This window comes from Pyrgilauda ruficollis, unplaced genomic scaffold, assembly GCF_017590135.1.
Source record: "Pyrgilauda ruficollis isolate IOZ18807 unplaced genomic scaffold, ASM1759013v1 scaffold19, whole genome shotgun sequence".
Taxonomy (NCBI): Eukaryota; Metazoa; Chordata; class Aves; order Passeriformes; family Passeridae; genus Pyrgilauda; species Pyrgilauda ruficollis.
Genome location: NW_024518095.1, coordinates 9,783,096 through 9,799,940, shown reverse-complemented (window position 1 = coordinate 9,799,940; position 16,845 = coordinate 9,783,096). Strand labels below are relative to the sequence as shown.

At 39.6% G+C, this 16,845-nt stretch overlaps 1 protein-coding gene across 1 annotated transcript in view; it reads right to left on the bottom strand.

Annotated features, from left to right (window-relative positions):
* Positions 1–16,845, bottom strand: part of SYT1 (synaptotagmin 1) — a 212,648-nt gene that overhangs the window by 82,446 nt on the left and 113,357 nt on the right. The window contains exon 3 of the mRNA XM_041465580.1: positions 5,339–5,523. Coding sequence (XP_041321514.1) covers positions 5,339–5,523 — 185 coding nt within the window. The remainder of the gene's footprint in view (positions 1–5,338; positions 5,524–16,845) is intronic.

Sequence of the window (16,845 nt, the reverse complement as noted above, 5' to 3'; positions counted from 1 at the left end):
TCTTCTTGGGTTTTTTTCTGGTAATAAAGGCTTGAGTTGCTTCAAATGAAATCCAGGCTCTCTAGATGTCAGTGTGGATTACCCTGACTTCATCTGGGCTATTGTCTTCATGCTGCCAAGTCAGTGCACTCTACTTTGGACTATTTCAGGGCACCTAACACTAAAAATCTTGTTCCTTCAGTATTTTGTCTACATGGGGGCAAGGGTGCTGGATGATCAACAGCTAGAATTGTAAGGTGAATCAGCCTAAAAAAACCATCGTGTGTCGGAGTTCAGCTGGGTGCAACTGCAGCTCTCACTGTCATGTCACTTTACAACACCTGCTATTCAGAGAGGAACATTAATCAGACTATTCTGATTAAGGTAGTACATAACTCCAATGTAAAAGGAAGACCTGTGTAAAGGAAAAACAAATGTACAGAGAAGTCAAGTGGCTGACTGAAGGACACAGTAAGTCAGTAGCAGAGCCAAGAATATACTACTTATACTCCAGGCTGTAGTATATACACCTATAACCAAATCTCCTGTTTCACCTAACACACACATTGTAAGCAAAAAAAATTTCTTTACTAGTTACAGGGTTTTAGCCTGATGAAATTCTTAAATCTCCTTTTCTACAAATGCTTTGTGACCTCATAAAATGTTCAGACCACAACAATTATTATCCAAGTAACAGGGCTAAATCTTAGTAAGTTCTCAGTGGTGCTGTTCATGAATGATTATGTCTATTCCTCTTCTTAGCCCACAGGCTGAGCTTAATCAAGAATTTTGCTGTACCAATGCATTAAATCCAGACATAATAAATCTGAAGCTATTACACCATCTCTGAAGCAGAGTCTTCAGGGCCTTTTTTTCCCCCTCAAAGAAAAAAAGTAGTGGAAGCCACCAGGAGCATTAGTAGAGATTGAAAGTTGTGAAGATGAAAACTATGATGGGGAAATCTCACAAAAACACTAGTTCCAGTTCTCACTAGGTTGCACCAACAGAAACCTGTACTAAGACCACTTTAAAAACTTTGGTATGGAACACTAAGAATATAAGGCCTGAGCACTGTACTGAGATGATGTGAGAGCCCACAGCAAGTTTCATGAGGTAGCAGTCAATTTAGCAACACTTAGAAACTAAGACATTAAAAATACACATTACTTCTGTCTACTTTTGATATGGTGACATTTATACAAAAAGGAAATATAATTAGCAAGTTATTTTTATGCGCTGATCAATTTTCAACTTGAGCTTTCTGGTACAGTTTGACTTAATATTTTAACTGTAGAAAGAATGACAACCTCTTTCCTTCTGCTCTCCTCCACCCTCCCCAAATATATATCCAACCAAAAAATACCCAATCAATTTAGTTCAGCCTCTTGATGTGTGTATCGAAGCTACTACATGTCCATCTCTGCTAAGGAGACAGAGCTGTCAGGAGACTATGCATGAGAGCTTAAGTCTAGGTGCGTCCAAATAGCAAAATAAACCTACCGCAAGTGACAATCCAGAACAGTCATGAGACACAACATTGACAAGGAGGACATAGGAGGAAGAAATAAAAATTAAAACATCCACACACAAACATTAGTAGAAAACATGGAGAAATGACCTTTTTTACAGCTGTACCTTCATTAACAATTCTGCCTTCCCTAGAAGGAATCTAATACTCCCTGTGGCCTTTGGTAGAGCTGTATACTCAACTAGAAAAAGTAAGCCTTGTCTGCAATGGAAACAGGTCTCAAGACTGAAAACCTAAACTTATTTTCAATTCATCTCCCATTCTACCTCAGCTACATCTTTTGATAATCTTCAATAAAGACAATTTCTCTTTTGAACTGTGTTTAGGGAAGTGGATATTTTGAAGTACATTTTGAATATTCTAAAAGAGACAAAAAATTTATTCCCCTTTCTGTAATATCTAGCTATCAATGTGTGACTTTTGAGCTGACTGTGTCTCTATTTCAAAAGGATCTTCAACCATGCCAAGTTACATGGCTCTATAATGTTTTGGCATGGATGGGCATGAATAAAAGTAGTTCAGAAGTTCTCCTCAACCAAAAAATCCAGACTAAGATAAAACTTTTCTTTCCAGGAGCTGCTGCTTTCATTTTACCAAATGGCACTCACAACTTTGTGTGCCTAGCAATCTAGGCACACAAACTAGGATCCTGCAAGATGCCATATGACTAGCAACTGCTATTATGCACTTTTAGCTGAAGGCAGAAGTAATTAGCATTTGCAGGTTCAGGCCTAACAATGACTGAAATAGGTCTTTCAGTTTTTGACAACATTAGTACTATATGTTGCCCTTTATAATGGCATTACATTTACATCTTACTCTTCAATTACTTTTTAAAGAATTTGCTTCTTTGAAGTACTAAAAGGCAATCTTATTATTCCCCTTACTGTTTTATGCCAGATCCTCTAAAATGCTTCAATTCTCTTAACTGAAGTACACTATATTTAGCATTACCTTGAGTTCAGCTAGGTATATTAAAACCTGCACTGGTAAGTCAAGATTAACTGTTAGATAAAAAACCACATCATACAGAAAAAAATGACAGCCAAAATGTTGCATTAGGAATCAAATTGGCAAAAGTTACTGAATGCCAAGGACTTAAAATCTGTATACTGTCACACTGCTAGAAATGAATTTAAGATGCTAATTTAAGAACTTTTCAGCCTGGGTTTGAAATCCCAGACAGTGAGGAGAAGTACTTGGAGAGTTGGTGATCTACTTATTAAAGGTCTGACATTTCAACAACTGTCAATCTACCCTCCTTAGGTTTAACTGTGCAAAATAAAACATGCTAGTTAAATCCCAAAATATTCAAGCAAATGTAGGTTTAAATAACTATACCAAGTATTTTGAATGGAATAATCTTAAAATACCTATCTATGCAACATTTCAAAGTTTTAGCTCTTTTTGTCGACAAAAGATGCAGGATTCCGCTTTTTATCAAATTTTCCCATTAAAAAGATGCAAATGGAGCTCAATATTAATAAAATAATGTAATTTTGTATTTCAAATACTTATTTTCCAAGAATCCATGGTCATTTATCCAGGTCCTAATGAATATAATTAAAGACACTTAATAATACATTGTAAATACAACAAAGGCCTTACATGATATGGAACAAATTCCACATAAATATCAATAAACAAATTGCACATTATTTATCCTATGACAAAGTATTAGGTTTGTTATCATTAGCAGGACATAACAAAGTTCTCCAGAAATTTTTCCATCAGCTTGTATCAAAGCAGTTCTTCCAAATTATTCTGAGTTCAATAGGAGAGCTAGCTTACAGTAGCCTAGGATAAGCCAACAAGTGATGACCTGATTTTCCATACATTGAAGGGGAAATATCTCACAATTTCTTAATATTAATACCTCAGAACAGAGTCTATAAATCAAATACAGGGATGAATGCTAAATCAAAGTGCTTTAAGAGAAGGAGTTTGTTTCACAATCATCATACAGAGAAAAAAAACACCAGCATAATATCTTCTTCAAGAGAGAACTCAAAATTCTGCTCTGGTATTTCTTGAGCTCAGTCTCACTTATCTTTCTAACCTTGGAACACCTCCATCTACATTAGTGATTTTGTGTACTGAAGATGTTTTTCTCAGGTGTGAATTTGGCTTGTGTTGGTGCCACACACTCCAGTACACCAGTGTGGCACACAAAGCACTGTATCTCCAGGAGGAACCAAGGTTGAAACTGTGCACTAGCCCAGTATCTAAAGTACGCCACTTGCAATGGGGATGTAAGGGTCCCAGCATTTGCTCTTTGTCCTCTTGTTTCTGAAACTGAAACTGGAAAGAGCTTGGATAGCTCTACTCTTATCCATTATTTTCCTCCCCTTAACTGTGCTCCTTTCTGACTCTTCTCATGTGATCTACTGCAGCTGGTCATCAGACTTGTAAGGCTTCCTCACCCACACCTCAGTTCCTGATCTTGCTCTTCCCCTACTACATCCTACGTGCCTGGAAAAGCATGCTAACCTGTTCCAGGACTCTTAAGACTGGCTGATGAGCCCCACTGCTGGCTGCTCCATCACTGATCAGAGGCATTTCACCACTTGTTCTGGACTGGGCCAAGTGCCTCTTTAGCTGCTGTGCTTTAAGATTCTCTTCTTGGATCTTGTCCCTGACCAGCTGGCCTTAGTTCTCAGGTTCTCAGCTCTGACTTGTATTTCTGATCAACGTGCCTTCAGCTCAGCTTTCTTCTATGCTAGATCCCAACTTGTGGAATCATCTCCTTATTCCTGAAGATGCTTTTATTCTCTCTTTTTGACTGGGTAATTGCTCCTGCACTACTCCAGTTCAACTTCCCCAAGAGTCTTGGGAACACAGACTTGACTATGCAATATCTTTAAAGTTATTTGCTTCTACTTATGAGGGTTTGCAAAGCAGTTCTCTAAATTTCTTCAGTCCTTCCTTTTTGAAAAATCTAGCCCTTTGTCTTCTTAGCTTAGGAAATCTCAGAGCTTTGAGGACAAATAGATACTTCATGTTTATTTCCTCATTCTGCTGCTTATTCCAAACAATTTGCTCCAAGAAGAGCAGTACTAAAATCCCATGAATAAAAAGCTTTGTCTTCTCTCAAGAAGGTATTAGCTGAGACTGTGGCCCTTAGTATTAAGCCCTGCAACCTCTGCGTCTCTTCCACCAAGTAGATCTGAAGGACAAGCTTTTCTGCCCTTATGAAAATTATGCTGCTCTCAAAGGGCATTATATTAATCTTCTCCAAGTTACCCAGTTGACTTACAGCTCCAAGTAGGCCTGTTATCTTTAATCTTCTCCTCTCTAGAACAAAATGAATTCTCCAAACATCACTGTGTTGAATGTCCCTGTGGTTTTCCTTTTTCATTATATCCCCTTGCTTCTGACTCTATACTATTGTTTCCTTCTCAGCTGAACTTTTGTGCAAAAAGAAATTTAGAGTTCACAACTACTTTTCTTTATCTTGTAATCTCAGAAATACTGCTAGTAAGATATATAAAGATACATAAACACTGGCCTTGAGAGAAAAGTACAGTGAAAATCACACACAGCTGTTCCATTTCTGAAGCAAGCAGGATACCCTTGATAAACTCACCCCTTAAGGATGAGTCACTATATGCCTGCTCATGTGTTTTTAGCAGAGCAGGGAAATTGGCTGGCTGCTTCATCAGTGATGCCACACCCAGGTTCATCCCTTGTGATACCACTGAGAAGATGCTGTCAATCAGTCCACTCTTCACAGAGCCACTACTGAGACAACAAGCACAGCTTTTCCTAGACACATCAAACAGACACCTTCAAATGCAACCCAAAAGTTCAAGAAACGGAGAGTTACTTTACCTGGTCTTTCATGCTTTTCCCTAAATCTTTAACATCTTTCATGTTAATAGCATTCTTCCCTCCCTTCTCCTTTCCCTTCTTCTTGTTCTTCTTTTTGAACAAGCATTTCTTACAGAGACAAAAGCAGCAGGTGAGGATTAATAGGACTGCAACTATGGCTATGGCTATTAAGGCCCAAGGTGGCACTGGAAGAGAAAAAGACAGACACAAAAAGAAGGTAGTAAACTGTTAGTAGGGTTAAATTTAGAAACAAGCACATTTCTCTCACAGCTAAGCCTTATTCAATGAAAATGCCTTGCAGAAATACCTGAGATCCTTTCTAAAATATCCTGTCATCATTTATATATTTCTCCCAACTGAGCATTTGCCCATACAATGCCAGTTTAACACATCTATCTATATACAAGCTTGGTGACACATATCAAACTCACCTACAGCTATTTTGATTCATCAACCATCTGAAAAGAGTATATCCAAAATATTTACACTGTGCAATCTGTAAAATGCTCGGCACATTTAAGCAATTACTCATTTTTTTCTTTAATCATCTCCCCAACCCACCTGGCATTGTGGCTGACTCGGGCAGAACTGACTGGAAATTTCCCTTTTCTGGAATGGTGTCTGATCCAAGCAGTCAGTTCTAATGAACAGCCCTTTTCCTCTGCCCACTGCTGCACTTGACAGATTTGCAGATTCCCTGCAATAGCTGCAGGTCAAGGTCACCAGTGAAGACTGACCAAGGACAGAGGGCTGTCCAATCCACAGGCATTTGCCCTATTTGGCATCTTGCCCTTAACACTAGCAAAGTTTCAGCACACAGCTGTATTCTCACCTATACTCTTCTATAAACAAAAGATTGTGTTACATTTTTTCATTAAGTTCAGGCTGCAGGACATGGCTGAAGCATGAATACATAAGAGAACACTTACTAGCATAAAATGTTCTTGTTAAAGATCAGAATTTTTGGAAAAAAGCAATTAAGATGACACTTAAACACAAGTACTCCAGAAGGCAATTATCTTCACACAAATCAGCTTTAATGACTACTGATTCCCACATTTAAGCAGAACACCTGACAAAATTTTTAATCTTGTAAGCTGTCATTCTCTAAAAATCTTGAAATGCACTCGGTCTGCAAGATACTCACTACATTACCTAAAGGTCTCTAGTATGATACAGAGCTACAGAGCAAAACCAAAAAGTGAATCAAATTTGACATGTTGACGTCAGTGAAGCACAAAAGGGAATGGACAGTATAAACAGAGAAAATTAATTGCCTAAAGGAGCTAAGAGGAGTGCAAAGCATAGTCACTGGAACTTCCACTATGAATTACCAGTTCAGGAAGATGAGAGAGCATCTACACCTTCCTTATTCTATATTTAATGAACTTCTTTTCTAACTTTTATTCAAACAACCCCATTGACAGATGAAAATGTAGGAGAATAGTTAAATATTTCTGTAATATTTTTGTGCCTCCAATTGTTCATTAAATGCAGCTGCTATAAAAGGAAAGCTGTACCATATGCAGAACAAATGAGAACTGATTACTAAACAAATGAGTGGTAAGACACAAATGGTGAACAGATCAGCAGCTGTTTATGGGATGTATTTTATGAAGTCAGCAGCAGCAATTCTGCAGTTAAAGTTGCATTAGATCTGCACTAATCATCACTTAAAATATGTATTTCATGCATTAGTATTTCATTTTGTCTTCAAATCTGGTATAGTACCATTTTGTAGCACAACTGACGCTTTTACATTTTTATTTTCACCCAGCACTCAGAAATATAAACCCATCATCTTTCACAAGAACTATGTGCTTTACTCAAATTCTAAACTTCATGCGTACTTAGTCTGAAACAGCATTTACATAACACTGTATCTAAGATAATCCACAGGAGTTATGACAAAAGGAAATTAATGATGTGCCCAAATTTATCAGCTTTTTGTTTCACTGATCTGTCAGCAGTGCCTGCAGCATGAATACGGGGGGTAGCAACAATATAGGATGGGGTTCTGCCAGCAGGATGCCACTCTGTGAGGTAAGAGAAAAGGAACACATCAAGTGCAGGTAAACTGTGAGAATCAATGGGTTGAGGAGACAGGGAGTGTAGGCATTAATAGGACAAACACATATGCACCCTGCAGATGAAAAAGCTTGTGTAGGTAGTGAATTCAAGTGCCTTTGTGCTGAAAATGTCGCATCAAGTGGTATTCTGGCACTGCTGCCTTGGTTCTCTGAAGCATGAACAATGTAGGGTACCTTGGGGAACATTTGAAACACTTGCAGATACCTCAGCTTCTTTTTCACTATGTGTTGTCTGCTCTCATCTGTTTGTAATTTAATTTCAACCAATAGCTCTTGTGATGCAATTAAATGATCATTGAATTAATATCTGGGACACCAAGAGTTATGCAGAATTCCTTACTTACCTCTTCAGAAAAAATATGCTTCCTTTTTTTATTAAACAAAGCATAAGCACTAAAGTAAAAAAAAAAAAAAAAAAAAAAAAAAAAAAAAAAAAAAATTGAGGCAGCACAAAATCTGGACATTTACAAAACCACTGCAAAATTCAAAACCAAAAAGGAATGGATTATTTTTCCCTATAGAAGTGTACTATCTCTGTCAAGGAAATGGCTCATTTGAACATTGTTGTCGACAGAGATTGCCCAGTCAATGGATGTAAATAGTAGATTTAAGACAAGTGAAACATACAGTTATCACTGGCTTTGAAGAGCTGTTTGTTTTTACATAGTTGACAAAATTTTCCAGAATTACTAAAGACTTTGAGAGTTCTTCCACTTGTGCTCCCCAATTTATGATGCTGCCAGAGGAGCCTTGAATTTGGAAAAAGATAAGGTTTCAAAAGCTACCTTTCTATGAAGTAATCTCCAGATGGGCAGACTGAATTCACTAGTCAATTTGGAAGACTCAGATCTGCAGCCTTTTATTTTTTGTAGGCTGCTGTTTACCAACTATGACTAGTATCTATAAAAATCTTATCAACAGTGTAAGAAATTTCTTTTTATGCAGCGGCTCAAATTGAAGATCCATATTGATTGATTTCAGTTGGACTTTACCCATGCTTATATCAGATTTTCAAAGAATTATATTTTACCACTGGACAGCAGAGGGAACCTACAGTCTGAAGACTACCTTCATCCATACTGTACCAGTTTGACCAGGCTCAGCAGTTTGAAACCTCAGGAGGTCTCTCAACATGAACCATAGAACAAAAGACCTCTGTGGCAGATGAAGCAGGGTGGGTAACTCGAAAAATGCAGATCATGACCCATGCAGATCAAGGTGTCAGGGAGCCAGAAGCGTCTTGTACAACTTGTCTTACCGACTGCCTGCACAAGGGGGTGCTTTGAAACAAGCAATACTTACCTACCCGACCAAGCAAAAGCTATTGGTTCAAGGATAATTAATATGTGTGTAAATTTTCTGGTGTTTCAGTGGTATTTTCTTTGTTCTACTCCTCTGGGAAAATACAGAATACTTATTTTGAAGAAGCTGTCATGAATGTCTAACTGATTTGGTGATTCTACAAAGCTCTTAAAGACAAATCTATAAGAGGGGATTTGCTGAGTAGCAGTTAGTAAATAAGATCTTGAATTAGTGTTATTGATCCAGTCCAGGGTATGCTCTAGGACTTTAGTCAGAAATGCAGGAATGAAGCCTATTTGCAAAAGGAGAGTGCAGACAAAAAGAAACACATGGCTTACTCCTGGGCAATAGCAGGGCACTGAAAGGAGTAAGCTCTAGGAATGTCTTGAATCAAGGCATTTTGAGTATCAATTTTTCATACTTCACTCATGCTGAACAACAGTCAGACATGGATGCAGATATATGTGAGCTCTCTTACCCCTCTCTGTTGCTTCCTTCCACAAATGCCAGGCAGAGTTGTGTGCATATTGTGGGTCATTTTATGCACTTGATACATTTCACAAATAAAGCAGCTGTGATGCTCTTAGATTATAATTTTAGTTTGGGCTTAGGAGTCTGCTTACAAGGTTTATCTCCAGACCATACCCATAGGTCATGCTTGTATTTGTGTTCTGCAGTGATCTGTGAGGGCACAATGGACACAGTGGGAATACATGTTCCCAGAGGTCACCTAGTGATGTTCCAACTGCAAAAGGCAATTTGCCCATGAGAGTGAACCTAATCCAAAGCACTGCCCCTACAAACCTCAAGTTCTCAGGACTGACTGCTTCATTTCACTGACTTGCTTCTACTGAGCTGCACTAGGTACAGCTTGTGTCCCAACCTGTCATTAAATCTTGGTCCTTTGAGCATGCTAGATTCTAAGGGAAGGATGTATTACTGAGTTATTCAATTTAAGAGTTACAAATGTTGTCCTTTATATAAAGACATCCTTACTTGGCTTTACACAAAATACTTGGAGAGGTACAGGCCTCGGGACTAAAACTGACATTTCCGTTAGATGATCTAAAATTATCAAATGCCTCGGAGGACATCTGACTGCAGAGGAAAGACTTTAAGGGGGAAGTCACAAAATGTGTAATGGCATCAAAGTGCTGCAGTCTGGGAAAGAGAATAAAATCCTTAATCCTAATGATCTTCTTCCCTTTCTGAGTGCAATGTCAGAAGAAACTTTACCAACTTAGAGCACAAATAGAAGAAAGGTCAATGAAGAACTGAGAAGAGCTGAATTAAAAAGTGAAGACTCCCATACCAAAAATACTGTTCACCAAAATTCCCCATTAAGCAATTAAGCAGCCCCATTTAAACTGTGACAGCAAAGGACTATCAGATGATGGCAGCTTCCATATTATTCAGGCCCATAGCACATTGGAATTGACAAATACTAATAATCTGTTTCAGAGTGGGCATGATGCTTAACAGGAAGTTGCAACTGCCAAATAGCTGTATGTGAAGCACACTGCTGTCATCTAAAGCTCTGGTAGCCTGAACATGGGCTCACTGGCAGTTTTAGTTTATGAAACTGTAGTTTTTTCTTCGCTTTTTGCACTTACAGCTTCTAATCTGGGAGGAAATTCCATATATAGCCATATTCAGACTTTTTGTATAGAAATTCTCCAGGGACTATGTTCTGGAAATCAATTTGACATTCATCAGAAGTTACTTACAGAAAATGTCCTGAAAGCAAGGACCCAGGTAAAAGATACCAGTACCACAGCAGAAGGAATACAAAGGTGATCAAGACAAAGAATAGAAAATGCTGATACATGGTAAAATAACTCACGAAAGACAAAAAGTGAAAATATATACTTGCATATACTGATGATTTAAATACTAGCATTCAGGCTTATACAGCTACATTTCCACTCCAGACAATCTTCTGTGTGACCTCTTGTTTTAATAGTATGCTTGAAAAATATTACTTTTACTTTCTTACATTCACTGCAACATTTTTTTTCTGTTTAAAGTTTATGCCGCTGCCTTTGACCCATCACTAGAAAGAACCATTACTAAATAACTTAATGAATGCACTCATGTTTGTATTTCTTCCCTTTATTTTTTGAGCATGTGCAGTTGCATAAGACTCTCTCTGTGAATAGTTTATGGAAGTTACTGAAGCCTTAACTCTGCTAAAGGAGGTATGTTCTGACAGTGAAAGATCTTCACAAAAAATAACAGTCTGTGGAAGTGCACTGATTAGATGAGTTCACTGACAGAATATACCCCTGCCTATAGCTTTTTAGACACTATCATGCAAGATTATGCAAAATTTCCATGACTGAACATTCCATTCTTTACAAATAAACCCACACTGAATTTAGCAGCAATCCCTGATACAGCTACAGATTTAGCGAAGATGCTCGGGCTATTTGAGAATATGATGTGCCTACTGTACTGATGTGCTCAAAAACTGGAAATCAAAATGCATAAAAGAACCAAGATATTTACCTGAGGGCAAAACTACACCTACTATTGTAATTTGCAGGTCATTTATGTTTATTACTGCTGGTATGAATTCACCTTTTATAGCATGTGATACCTTCTGTCAAAGTAAAACACAATTACCCAACACTGTATCTTCCTCCTGCAGAGCACAACTATTTGTCTGTGTTCCTCCCTCCCTTTTTATGTGTTTTGCTCCCTCTCTCATCCAGTTCCTCACTGCTCAGTCTCATCAGCTCTCTGGAGACACATGGGGGAGAAAGCAAGATGGAAGAGTCCAGATGAGACAAGATGGTGAAGCAGCCTGAGGGAGCAAGTAAAGCTGCTGAGATATCTCCTTCTTGAAGGAAGTACCTCAGAGAGATTGGCCTTCAAAGGCCTTCAAGCTTAAATGTCAGGTTTCATCTGTATAAATATTACAATGAAGACAGCTCCTCTGTTAACCTCCACATTCCCCTCCACCCCCAATCAAAATGAGACAGAATAAGAGCAGAAGAGCATTAGCACAGACCTGTGCTCTGCTGGCTCTGTCACTGTCACTTGGGGCTGCTCTCTTGGGCTCATTTTCAGCTCAGCTAAGGCACCACCTCTTTGGTGGCCAGATGGCTCCTCAGCAAGGTCCCTCCTGTGGTCTCTAGCAGCTGGCTGCCCTTCTTCTGCAGAAGTGCCATGCTTCTGCAGGGATGTCAGCTCTCCTCTTACCCTTTCACAGCTCTCAGCCCTCCTGCAGGCTCCTGCTTCCCACTTCCTCCAGCAAATACAGCAATTTCTTCCACTGTCCTCCATGAAAGATGATACACTGCAGCTGGCACACAATGACCCACAGCAGACACCAGCAGCCCAGCTTCCTGCTGCATAGCATGTCCCTTGGGAATCACTGTAATGCTGGCCAGTGTGACAAATAAAACAGCCCCCCCCTTTCCAGCTAAACCTCTAGGTCACTTCACACAGAAAACAGTGTAGGAAAGGAATGACTTCAGGAAAAGATGTTTTCTACTCCAGTAGGGTGGCTGTAGCCAGGCGAGGGTCGGTCTCTTCTCCCAGGTGACCAGTGACAGGATGAGAGGACACAGCCTCAAGCTTCACCAGGGCTAGATATCAGTAAAATTCCTCACAGAAAGAATGCTTCAGCATTGGAATGGGCTGCACAGGGACGTCGTTGAGTCACCATCCCTGGAGATGTTTAAAAAGGACTTGATGAGGCACTCAGGGCCATGGTTTAGCTGACAAGGTAACGTTGGGTCACAGGTCAGATTCAGCGATCTCAAAGGTCTTTTCCAATCTAGTTTACTCAGTGATTCTGTGAGATAATATTTTTAGAATGATTACTCTTATTGGCTCATATATCTGTTGCCACAAAACTTTTAAAATAAAAAATGAGTTCAGGATCTAGAAAATTACCAGAGACAGTGCTGGGACACGCTGAGCAGGGAAAGATGAAGGCTGGAGCCTCCAACCATACACGGAAGCCAGAGAGGTTTGCTGAGTACTCTTCAAAAACTGTGTACTAACAACAGTTGAGGCGAGATACTTCCTTGAGAAGGGACAAAATAATCCATGAGGCTAATATTCAACTATGAGAAAAAAATATGTAGATGTCTGAGATTACTGCTTTCCATCACGTGAACAATTCTATTTTGGTTGAAATGATGCCTTAAGTTTCAGCTTTCATATTATCCAGACTCTGTACTGCATTAATATATAACTGTGAACTTCACATAAAATGCTAGCAAGTTGTCCTCATAGTTTAGTTAGACAAAACAATCCTTTTCCAGCCCAAGAACCAACAACACCGTTGCAGTTTCAGGCCCCAAAATTCTAAACAACAGAAAATTGAGGAGAGCAATCTGGGAGGACAGGACTTCATAACCTGAAGCTGTAATTGGACAATTAACCCCAATATGTAAATGGACCAAAATCATAATCTCGTGACCCATTGTCCATCTTGGGTGGAGCCTTGGCCAGGCTCCTGTATAGCCCAAGGTTCATCCTTTGAAGGCCTTTAATAAATACCTACTTTATTCCTTTAACTGTCTAGCCTCTGTTCTAGGTGGCCTCTCAAGGCATCAAAAACACCTTTAACTTTTCTTGTGATATCCACAATATATTGCACCTCTAACCTCAATTGACAGACTGTAGGAAAATAAAATAATAAAAAAATCTGACTTGAAACTGGAAGTTTCAAAGGGACAAAATTTCTGTATCAATCCCAGGACTCAAAAATTAAGAGAAGCCTCAAAAGCAATGAAACTGATGGGAAAAAATGGATTATGCTTATGTATGTTTGATTTTCTTGTTTATTCTTTCTTGCCCATACATCTTTGATTTCATTGTTTGCAATGGACACTGGTCTTATAGTCCTTTTCAGCTTTTGAATGTTTGGGTAGATTGAATCACATTTTCCAGATTTGCCCTGAGAACATGAGAGTCAGTCATGTATTTAAATGTTTGAAAGTGGAACCACATTTCCCGCATTCTATAATTAGTTATGCATACTACATATGAATATTATAAATTCCCACATTAAGTATGAACTCCACTGCCTAGGAAGAAAGAGCTAATTTGCATACATTTTTAATAAAATACTATGCTGGGGTAATGTCCTTTAAAAGAGGTACAGATTTGTGAATTCTGACCAGACGAACTTATACAAACTCTGTGTTTGCCAATGTTCTGTTAATATACACAATCTTAACACAGGATGCTATCACACAATGACTTAAGATTTAAAGGACAATAACTACTATTAAAAGATAACAAACACTGGAATAGTACATCTGTTTCCCAGTCAAAGTAAGAAACGGCTTTATTTCTTTCTGGTATTTAATATTAACTTAAAAGTTCTCAAATAAAAAATTGCTCACATATAGCAATTTTCACCAGTAGATCACAAAGTGTTTTATAAAGGAGGTAGGTATCTGAACTTCACAGGTGGAGACACACATACATACAAAATAAAATCACCTTGGTTACAACAGAGAAAACAGTGTGGGAGAATCAGAGCAGCAAAGTTCATGTCAGCTGCAGGTCCTAGGCACCCACCCACAAGTATAGGGAGCTAAGGGCTGGAGGATGTCATGCACACGATGCAAACAAAGGCAACCTTGGATACCACCAGAGGAGGCACCCCAGCACCACCCTGGGGTGCATGCACACTGCTTGGGGCCCTGGTAGCACAGAGGCCACACAAACTCAAAGCCAGAATGAACCCCTCCAGCACACCAAATCATCAGCATCGTGGACCATGAAAGGCAGCAGAACCAAGCACACATCAGAGGTGCCCTGCATCCTAGCATCAGGCCCCTTAAGGCTGCAATCTTTCCAACACATCTCTCTGGCACCTCAACTACTGCAGTGCCAGGAGCCTTGCTCAGCCCTTAGGGCACCTCCTCCTCTCTGCTTCTTCCCAAACAGCAAGTCAGAGGACCACTTTCAGATTTTCTACATGGATGTTTCATATAAAAGAATGATGCTGCTCAGAAAGACAGGAACATGGCACTTCCTACCCTAGTCAAACAGTTACTATCTGTAGGGTAGTTACTGTGCCACAGGGAATGTAACGACATGCCTTGCTCTGCAAATGTTCCAGCCCTGCGGAAGCCTTTGGGAACTTAAAACTTAATTCTACCATTATAGATCTGTAGCACTAACAAAGAGATTTGAGTTTCATTTGTCATGCTGTGCTATTGTGATGCATTAACCCTGGATAGATTCTAGGTGCCTGCCAAAGCTGCTGTACCCCTCGTCTTCTCAGCTGGGCAGAGGAAAGTAAGTATCACGGAAGGTCCTGGGTCAAGATAAGGACATGGAAAGATCACTCACCCATTACTGCTGTAAAACCAACCCAGCTTGGGGAAATTAGCTTAATTTATTACTAATCAAGTAAGGTATGAGAAATAAAACCAAATATTAAAACACCTTCCCTTCTTTGTGGGATCAACATTTCTCCTAACATTCTCTACCTCCTCCTCCTCCTCAGTGATGCAGGGGGACAGAGAATAGGGTTTGCAGTCAGTCTATCACACGTCTCTACCCCTCCCTCACACTCCTGAGGGGGAGGACTCCTCACACTTTCCCCTTGCTTCAGCATGGGGTCCCTGCCATGGGAGACAGGCCTCCACAACCTTCTCCAATACACATGCTTCCTACAGGCTGCACTTGTTCACAAACTGCTCCAGCATGTTTCCCCCCTCAGGGTGCAGTCCTGCAGGAGCACACTGCTCTGGTGTGGATCCCCCATGGGGTCAGCAATCCTACCAGCAAACCTGCCCAGTGTGGGCTTTGCTCCCCACAGGGCCTGCTAGGACCCTGCTCGGGCTTCCCATGGGGTCACAACCTCCTTCAGGCCTTCACCTACTCCCGTGTGGGGGCCTCCATGGGCTGCAGGTGGATCTCTGCATTCCTGTGGACCTCGAGGGGCTGCAGGGTCACATCCTGCCTCACCATGAGCTGCACTATGGGCTGCAGGGGAATCTCTGCTCTGGAGCACCTCCTCCCCTCTGCCCGGACCGCAGGGTCTACCTCTTACTTGAAGCTTTAAAAACAATCTTTTTCCTTCCTGATTTCCATTTTATTATCAAGACAGCAATACTGTAACCAGAATCCACACACTCAGATGAAGCACTGAGTTATATACCACAGAGCAAACAGAACTCCCTCTTCATACATACCAAACCAATGAACCTGCCCATAGAAACAGGTCTGCTGTTCCTTAGCTTTGTTGCCAGTTCAGATTTCAATTTCCCACCTCATTAAAAATTTTGGTGAAATTCTCAGTGAAATGTATTGCCTCTCCATGTGAAATCAGGTCAAATGTTAAAATGTAAAGTACTTCTATTTTGTAAACAATCAAATTCTCTTCATAAAGGTATGACAGTCTTTCCTTTAGAACGATATATTTTGCCTCCATGTGTTGCACAGCCCAGGAGAGCGATTTGAACAGATACTAAGCAGGTTTTTATGTCTGTTTTTATCCAACCCTTGAAAAGGTCTGTGATGAACCTGTTTCTTTGTCCCTCTGAAAGGTAAGATAAAGACAGATTAAAAAGACTCTTCTATAGCCTAAAATGTTATATATATATGCATTGTACATGTCCTCTGGTCATTAAAGAAAACAGATGTCTTCTGCAGTTAAGGATTTTGGGAACAGTTAATTTCAAAAATTTATTAATACTTTCAGACATAAATGCCTTTGTTGGTGTTTTTCTTTATTTTCAAATTGGTTCAACAGCAAGCATTCACACACTTACGTATAGCAAACAGCGAGAAAGACCAATTTTTAATAGGCTGTGGACCTTTTTCTTCAGTATCCAGAATGATTTACCAAAAATTAATTGCATGGTTGTAGTACTGATAAATCAATTATAAAAAACAATCAAGGAGCAAAGCAAAACCAATCTTCTTCTTCCAGAGAGAATTATGTTAATACAATTGCAGTACGTAGGCAGCAATTGACCTACAAGAAGGCAAATTTCTTTCTGTGACAGGAATGTATCTCAAAAAGAATATTCCTTGTGCTGGGCAGTAGCGTATCTCAGTAAAATCAACCAAATATCTGCATTTTTTGATCTGTTATTTTAAATGCACAGCTAAAACTTTGAAAAAGATTATTTC